The 8,842-nt window shown below is 38.2% G+C and overlaps 1 protein-coding gene across 1 annotated transcript in view; it reads right to left on the reverse strand.

Moving 5' to 3' along the window:
- Window positions 1-2,019: 2,019 nt before the first annotated feature.
- Window positions 2,020-8,842, reverse strand: part of LOC121366964 — a 30,804-nt gene continuing 23,981 nt past the window's right edge. The window contains exons 10-12 of the mRNA XM_041491190.1: window positions 7,274-7,312; window positions 4,410-5,305; window positions 2,020-2,675 (exon numbers count right to left, since the gene is read on the reverse strand). Coding sequence (XP_041347124.1) covers window positions 2,670-2,675; window positions 4,410-5,305; window positions 7,274-7,312 — 941 coding nt within the window. The 3' untranslated portion in view covers window positions 2,020-2,669. The remainder of the gene's footprint in view (window positions 2,676-4,409; window positions 5,306-7,273; window positions 7,313-8,842) is intronic.

Raw genomic sequence — 8,842 nt, forward strand, 5'->3', positions numbered from 1 at the left:
TATAACCGTAAATAAAATATGTTGAGTGCGTCGTTAAATAAAACCTTTCCTTCCTTCCATTATATAGGATGTGATATTTGTAAATAATGACTAGTAACTTTATGTTTACAGTTGACCATGTTTCGAAAGTTTAGTTTTAAAGAACACCTCTAGTGCACATTCATATATTTACTGTCTATTCGATGAGAAACCTTTAACATTTCTGAGATATAGCCTTAAAGAAAACCCGCTACATTATTTCATTGCTAGCAGTGGGATCTTTTTGATATACTTTCCCACAGACAGGGCAGCATATATCACGACTTTTGATATACCAGTACTGGTTGGAATGGGAAAATCCCAATCCAGTGGAGTTCGCTTCTACGACCAAAGTACGTTAAGGCACCACACCGCCATTTGTGTTGTTACTTCTTGTATGAGCTTAGTATAGTCCGGTTCGGATATGGCTTGTATAATCTTTTGTTTGATGATTACATGTACCCCAGTAGCGTTTAAATAAGCCATTGGTTTGAAATGAACTGTAATATTTAGTAGATAATAACTACAAGTGGTAGACAGCCACATACAAAACAGCAACATGATGCAGTGCTCTGGCATGAGGGTCGCTAACTAAATGTTCGTGGTTGATTTTTCACCCGGTAGTTGTCAAGGGACAGCACTGCCTGAAAACTAGTGGTGATAAGATCCTCTCGATATTGTATTTTGCAAAGAATATATTCTGAAAGAAATTGTATTGGACTGCAATGAGTAATGAATGGTTAGATTTAGCCACCTGGGCAACACGAGAGACCAGGGATATATTAAGACTCCTTTTGGGGAGGGAGGAGGGGGTGTATATTCTTCAGAGTGGGGTAAATGTGCCGAAGCCTATAACCACATATTATTGTGTATTACATACTTAGGAGAACCGGGGTAGATGGTGTTAAGCTAGCTGGTGTCATGACTGTCGTATGTATGTATGTATGTATGTATATATATATATTAGACTATCGCATGAGTAATACACAATAAATTTCATGAACACGTAAGATTAATTTTTATTTGTTCGACTAACGGGCACAATGCAATACAAACAAAATTGACTACGCCGAGTTTTAAATAATTATTAGTGTTTATGTAACCTATATCAAACTTTTTTCATATTACTTTCAGACTTTCTGCTAGAAAATAATCTGAGGATAAGCAATAAAAATAAAACAGGACATAGACATTGCATTTCATGCACTTTGCCAAATATTAAAGCTGCGGTCCCTAGAATAGTTGTATTATTTAAGCATTTAGAATAGATTATCCACCTGTTTGGTACGTACAAGGCCCAGCACACCGCTACAGTTTCGCTGCAATCGCTATGTACGGAGCTATGGCAAATACACACGCTACGGTTTCGCTGCAATCGCTATGTACGGAGCAATGGCAAATACACACGCTACGGTTTCGCTGCAATCGCTATGTACGGAGCTATCGCAAATACACACGCAATAGCTAGCGATGTTTCCATTCAATTATCGGGACGCTAATCCAAATGAAAAAAATTAACTGAGGGGTCATCTCATAACTCTAATACATATATTCATAGACACGGTATAACACCTTACCGGGGATGGGTGGGGGATTTGCAGAAGCGTTACATGTAAGGGAGTGACAACAATTACGTAACGCTCTAGGTAGAGGGGAAGAGGTGGGGTTTGCGGTTACCAGTATGGTTTTGTATCTTTTTGTGGACACGTTTCCGTACCTACTGGATGCGAAACGTAAACCAGTGGTAAAGCGCTCGCTTGATACGCAGTCGGTCTAGGATCGATCCCCGTCGGTGGGCCCATTGAGCTATTTCTCGCTCCAGCCAGTGCACCACGACTGGTATATCAAAGGCCGTGGTATGTACTACCATGTCTGTCGGATGGTGCACATAAGAGATCCCTTGCTACTAATGGGAAAATGTAGCGGGTTTCCTTTCTTAAGACTCAAAATCACCAAATGTTTGACATCCAATAGCCGATGATTAATAATAAACCAATGTGCTTTAGTGGTGTCGTTAAACAAAACAAACTCCGGTACCTACCGCTTCATGATCCGCTCAGCAAAGACGCAGCAGCACTGCACGCCGCACCGGACAAATGGACACAGTTCTATGGTATTTATTTATTTATTTGTGTGCGATTTTATCCATGGACATAATAATAAAAAAAAATAATAATAAAAAGTGTTTCCAGGAATCCAACCCTACTTAGAAATTGGGATATATGCAGTTGTTTTAGGTAATATCCTAAAAAAAACCTACATTATAATATACATACAGTAATTTTCAAGATTTTAGGATAAGTTTACTCTGACAGAAGTCCTGATTATTTCCAACAGTTATTTTTGTCCAAACAATATTAATAATACGTACTGAATTGTCGTATTGTATTTGCAGTATATTTTACTGGGCATTAAAAATATTAATTATCGAGTCATCCATGAAATATTAAACTGAAACCCTGTTTAAGATAACTAAGAGAAGAAGATAGTCGGTCACACATAAAGTAGGTCGAAACGCGAGAAACGAAGCGTAGAGTTGGGCGGAGTCGGAAGACAACGGGTCAACACACGATAAGCGAAGCATAGAGTTGGTTGGAGCACTGGGTCGAAACCACACGGCAGAGATGTCGCAGTTACTGTGGAAGGAGATTCTATTGCTGCAAATATATGAAAAGTACAAGCCATGTCATAATGCAAATACACAAATATCAACATCTGTTTCATCTTAAGATTCAAAGGCGTACGTCTTCAGGGCAACTGTTTCAGATACTTTGTTTTAACTGAGAGATGTCTTGCTTGAGGTAATTTGTTTCTGTACGCCTTGTCTTATCGTCTTATTGCATGTGATATATAGAAGGTTTTCCTTCCTTCCGCTCACATCCCTTTACAGTATAGTTTATCCTCGAACGTCTATGGTTGGATACCTTTCTTTTTTTAATTAAGCAAACTGACAGAAGATTTCAAAAGGTTTCTTAAATGTATAGGCGTCGGAAGGTGCATATGTGCAGGTGTACAGGACAAGGGTTTCTGGGGTTGAACCCCCCACCATCCCCACTTCGCTGAAGCACATTTTCTTCTTTGTTTTTAGTATATTTTCACAAAACATGACTCGACTCTACCATAAACATCGCTCGCTATGGTCTAGAACCCCTTTGCTAAAATTCCTGGTGTGCGTGCGTGCGTGCGTGCGTGTGTGTGTGTGTGTGTGTGATTACATGTCCGTTATATTCAAGGAAAACAAATGTACATATCTCCTAACTTCAAGGGTCATAACTGAAATTGCCATGAAAGTAAAATTTAAAAAACATGGAAAACATATTTTCGTATTTCCTAAGTTCAAGCGCCATAACTCTGTTAAAAATGGATAAATCGTCCTGAATGTCACTTGATCTGTAATTGTACATTTAAAATCCATACACAATATTTCAGCTCAATATCTTGAGGCTTTGGCGGGAAAATGGTAAATAGGTAAATGTTCATGAAAGTCAAACGTGATCTGTAACAGTATATGATAAAGTTCTGCACAGATTTACAGCTAATATCCACAGAAAAAAATCCACAAAACAGACAGACATAGTCCAGAAGATATGTGAGTGAATCGTGCACTTTTTGATAAAAGCATAAAAATTGACATACACATACTACACATGATAGAGATTAATTCTAAGATTGGAGGCATTCTCAATACGACCTGTGTTGGCGATGGTGGGAATGTTTTAAAAACGGCCGCCATGGCAGTTAAAGCATGGACTAAATAACTCTAACTTATATATATTTTACTGTCATTTTATCTTTAATTATTTCCATGAAGGAACCTCTAGAATTAAAAACGTAATTAGAAAATTGACATTAGATGACCTCTTGAGGTCATTTCAGAGTCACAAGTGAAAAGATTGATATAAATTCTTAACATCACAGGATATATTGAGAATGTAATCAATCTTTAAAATGTTCTCTATGGTGTCTAGTATGTGTGCAAAGTCTCATGCTTTTATCAAAAAGTGTACGAGCCGGTCATTTTTGTGCACATATCCTCTGGACTGACAGACAGAAGGACAGAGATCAAACCTGTAGTCCCCTCCGGTTTGACCGGCAGAGGACTAATAATTAGGAAGACCCCCCGCACCCTCCCCCAACACGCACTCATACGTATGGATTTAGATGCAGTGTAAATCACTGTGTAACTACTGCGATTAGCAGCACATCTCTGTTTGCGAATTGAACACACTTCATACCCTCGTTCTCCTTGCCTTATTATCAGGACATAACTAATAATCTACTAATGAATAATAAAGATACACCGTACAAACACTGGCTACAGTAGGCCCTACTTGCTGTTATATGAACAGTGTGTATTTATGACCAATATCGCCTTGTTCATCACTACTTACCAGACCACCTGCACCAGCCTCTTGGTCTCGCCTCATAGGTTTCCGTTGGTCATGTTGTCCGAACATATTCCCACTTTTAAGCATTGATCTCTGGCGGTCAGCATTTATAGATATTACTCTCGGTGGATTGAAAAGTGATGTTCCACCTCTGTTCTCGCCTCGTTGAATAGACCTTGCTCGCCAGTGTTTGCCAGGACCACCTGCAGTGTTGCCATCATCTTGGACTCGACGTTCAAGTATGCGACGTATCTGGTTTGGCCGCTTCTCTTCCAGGCCAGGTTGTTCTACAGTCCTGCGTCTCATTTCTGTGTGCTTAGGCCGTTTCATGTCAGGCTTCATTTTTTCTATGGCTAACTTTATGTGCCGAGCTATCCAGTTGTCGGTTCTACTCGAGTCCTCGTCTGATATTGTTGACTTATTGTGACTTCCTTGTGTCCCCATCTGACCTCCAGCATGTTTGCTCGCCTCGCCTCGTCTTCCGAATAGGAGTTTGTTGCGGCTTTGCGGTTCATCTTTATCATCGCTTTGTATATCAGTCACGTGCCTCATTTCTTTGTGATGATGTTGATCCATGCCAGGTAGATTTTCGCCAATCCCTGACATTCGAATCGGCAATTTACCCTTTCTACTTCTGTTCCCGACTTTTAGTTTTGACATTGGTCTTCCTTGTCTGCCCATATGACCTCTAGTATTGCTTCTATCGCCGTCTATTCTTCTAAGCAGTAGCTGTTGGTATTTCTCATAATCTTGCCCATAAGGCTTCTCTTCTTTACGCCTATGACCTTCATTAGGGCTTCTGGGTTTTCCCAGTTTGCCAAAATCCTTTTGTACACCACCCTTCCGCTGCTTTCGATGTCTCCGCCTTGTCATTCTCGTGTTACCTCTAGTCCCCTTCCCTAGTATATGGATAACAAAACAGAAGGCTGTTTTCACTAACGACACCACAAGAGCACATTCATTTATTAATTATCAGCTATAGGATGTCAAACATTTGCTAATTTTTACATAAAACGCGCTATATTTTTGCTTCAGTAGCTTATATGCACCATCCTACAGACAGTTACCTGAGTATATCACATGCCACGGTATTTGATATACCAGTTGTGGTGCACTGGCTGGAACGAGAAATAGTCGAATGGGTCGACTGAAGAAGAATAATGGAGCGCTTTACGACTGGACTACGTCCCGCCTCGGAAAACAAGAATAAAACAAACAACAATACATGCATACACCCAGAATGATTCAAATGGAAATACGAACTACAGAATTCTTGACTTGTCTATCAATAGCCACGGTGTATGCTGTCCTGTCTGCCAGAAAATGCTAATACAAATGCGTTTGTTGCTAATGAAAAAGTGTTGTGGGTTTCTTCTTAGATTATATTATCAGAATTACCCCCTCCCCCCCAAAAAAAAAATTTAAAAAAAAATTATCAAATATTTTACAACCAACAGCCGATTATGAATCAGTATGCTCTAGTGGTGTCGTTAAACCAAAACAAATGTTACTTTTTGTTATAAACTTCCATTTATAATCCCCCTTCACCGAAGTTATTTTAGGCAGGACCCCTTTAAGTAAATTTGAGATGCCCGTGTTCAGTATTAATCATTATATGTGTATTAGTGTTCGGTCTGAATATTCCAATATTCGTCCGCTAATTTGCTATTCAAAATATACGAATAGTATTTTCAAATGTTATTCGAATATATGTTTTTAGGTCGTATGGGAAAAATGTCTAACTGACAAGGGCATGCTTTCATTTAGGAACAAAAGGCATGCTTGGAGTTTTATAATAGATAATTACTATTAGTAGTGACGTCTGGTACGGGAGGCTGAAATTTATAGAGACTATTTCGATAACACGGAAATGAGGTCCATCGACATTAATCAATATGTCAATTTCTAATCCTATAAACAAGAATTAAAACCCAAACTCTGCGATCACCTCATACAACAGTAATTTGTAATCCTATAAACAAGAATTAAAACCCAAACTCTGCGATCACCTCATACAACAGTAATTTCTAATCCTATAAACAAGAATTAAAACCCAAACTCTGCGATCACCTCATACAACAGTAATTTCTAATCCTATAAACAAGAATTAAAACCCAAACTCTGCGATCACCTCATACAACAGTAATTTTTCGAATATTGCAAACACTTCTAGAAGACAGTTTTATACATAGAACTAATCCTAGCGTTTTTAAAATGAAAGGTATGCAGTCTTTGAGTAATCCACCATTATGGAAAAACTTTGCTTTATTTTCACAATGTGATATTGCTTTTTCAGTAATATTTGACTAGAAGTAAAAATATATAGTCAGGTTGGCTACCAGTCTGCATTATGAATTTTGTTTGTTGTCTGTCGAACGTGTTTTATGGGGTTTAAGTTATTGAAAGTTCATTACACAATTCAAACTATAAAAAAACACTTAGTTTGATGAGTCAGTTGTTCTTTAGTTAGTATTTGAATATTCGCTCGTCATTTCCATCAAATAATCGAATGCCAGTTTCAGACCAAATATCCGAACACTAATATTTAAGCCCTCCCCCCCCCCCCCCCCCAATCACCACAACCGCCACAACCACCACCACCATATTTCCAATAAGTGGTTAGACATTAGGTTCTAAATGATTTAAGTCATAAAGTTATCAACTCAAATTTACCATATAATTCCCCTCCTCCCCCCCCCCCCCCCCAACTCTAGGTAAATCAGAATGTTGATATAAACGCGTTGTTTAAAAATGAATTAAGGTCACATGGTGTTTAACAATAAATTGCAAGACCGAACATCTCATTATGACGTCTACCTGTGATTTACCTGTATCTGTCATGCTTTAGTTACACATTCAAATCTTACTTTTGTGTTCTCTTTGATCTTTTTTCATGGCTTGTATCACTGGAAACAAAAAAGGTAAAAATATGATCTGGTATTAAGTTTAAATATAACTCTGGAATTTATCCACGCGTTCTGTGGGTCCGAACGACCCAAATGAAAATAGCACTGAAAACTCCCAATTTTTATGCTAAACAATCATCCACACACACATACACACACACACACACACACACACACACACACACACACACACACACACACACACACACACACACACACACATACATACATACATATATATATATATATATGTCACGGGGATCCTATAATACCCGTAACTGAATGAAACACGATTATCCAAATATCTCTCCTAACTGTATATCTATTAGATCTCTCTGTATCGGGCAAGTGGCTCGTCTAGGTATGATCAGAGATAAGATCTTATATAAAGTATATAATATAGCACGTTTAGTTCACTAGAAAACACAACAAAAACACAATACACTTTGGAATCTGTATTAATACTACGCTGACAAATGTACTGCCGCAGTAGTTAATTAACAACAACAATATAATAAAAACCCAGAACTGATCACTTAATTAGTTAATCTCTAGGTGTCTAGTTTACACACTATTCTAATCACTTCACCGTGACACAACACCCACACGTGTGATAACTGAGAAACGCTTCCAGGGGAACTTAATTAATAAAGGAATTACAACTCTATTCCTAACTTGTTAATTTTTAATTAACCCTTAACTACTCATACAGTAACCTTGTAATACAGAATTAATACTGGTACCTATCACAATAAAGAAAATAACCTACAGTTTACCTAGGTCCTCTAGGATGACTGGTTAAGCTTTATATAAATTAGAACAGTGAGCCTACAGTTTACTGCGTCAGATTACCGGCAGCACCGTCTAAATAATATTGGTATAATACAGTATTAAAATATTTAAAGTCACATCAATCACATCAAGGTTATACAACAGAGCAGAAATAATATAGTTACCAGTCCGGACGGACAACGTTCCCCCTGGAAGACTTCCTATGTTTCTCCCTTATATCTCTAAAACCCTAGCTATTTATTATAAAATCCCAGTATCGCCTGGGGGTACATCGCGGCACCGAATACCTACAAGTGATATTTCCACAGCGACCAAGACGACAATTTTCCTTAGATGGCCAGACTTGCTGACGCCTAGTCGCCAAAATCACGGTCGTAAAAACCGCACTCGCGGAGGTATTACGTAACTACTGGCCACATGGCCTCCGCCCCAGGGCTGGGTGTGTATTAGGCACAGCTCGACCACGGTCGCGCGAAGGTATTACGTAACAAAGTGCCCACCTGGGCTTAAGTGCATATTGGAACTGCACACGGCCCTCTAAAACAATTAATATCGCCACAGGCAAAAACAAAATTAAGAGCATGTTCCGTCACAATATATATATATATATATATATATATATATATATATATATATATATATATATATATATATATATATATATATATATCTTACATTTCCAGTGCAATAAAAGTATGTGATATTTTTCAGATGACATATATTAATAATTTGAAAACT

Source organism: Gigantopelta aegis, chromosome 3, assembly GCF_016097555.1.
Source record: "Gigantopelta aegis isolate Gae_Host chromosome 3, Gae_host_genome, whole genome shotgun sequence".
NCBI classification, from domain to species: Eukaryota; Metazoa; Mollusca; class Gastropoda; order Neomphalida; family Peltospiridae; genus Gigantopelta; species Gigantopelta aegis.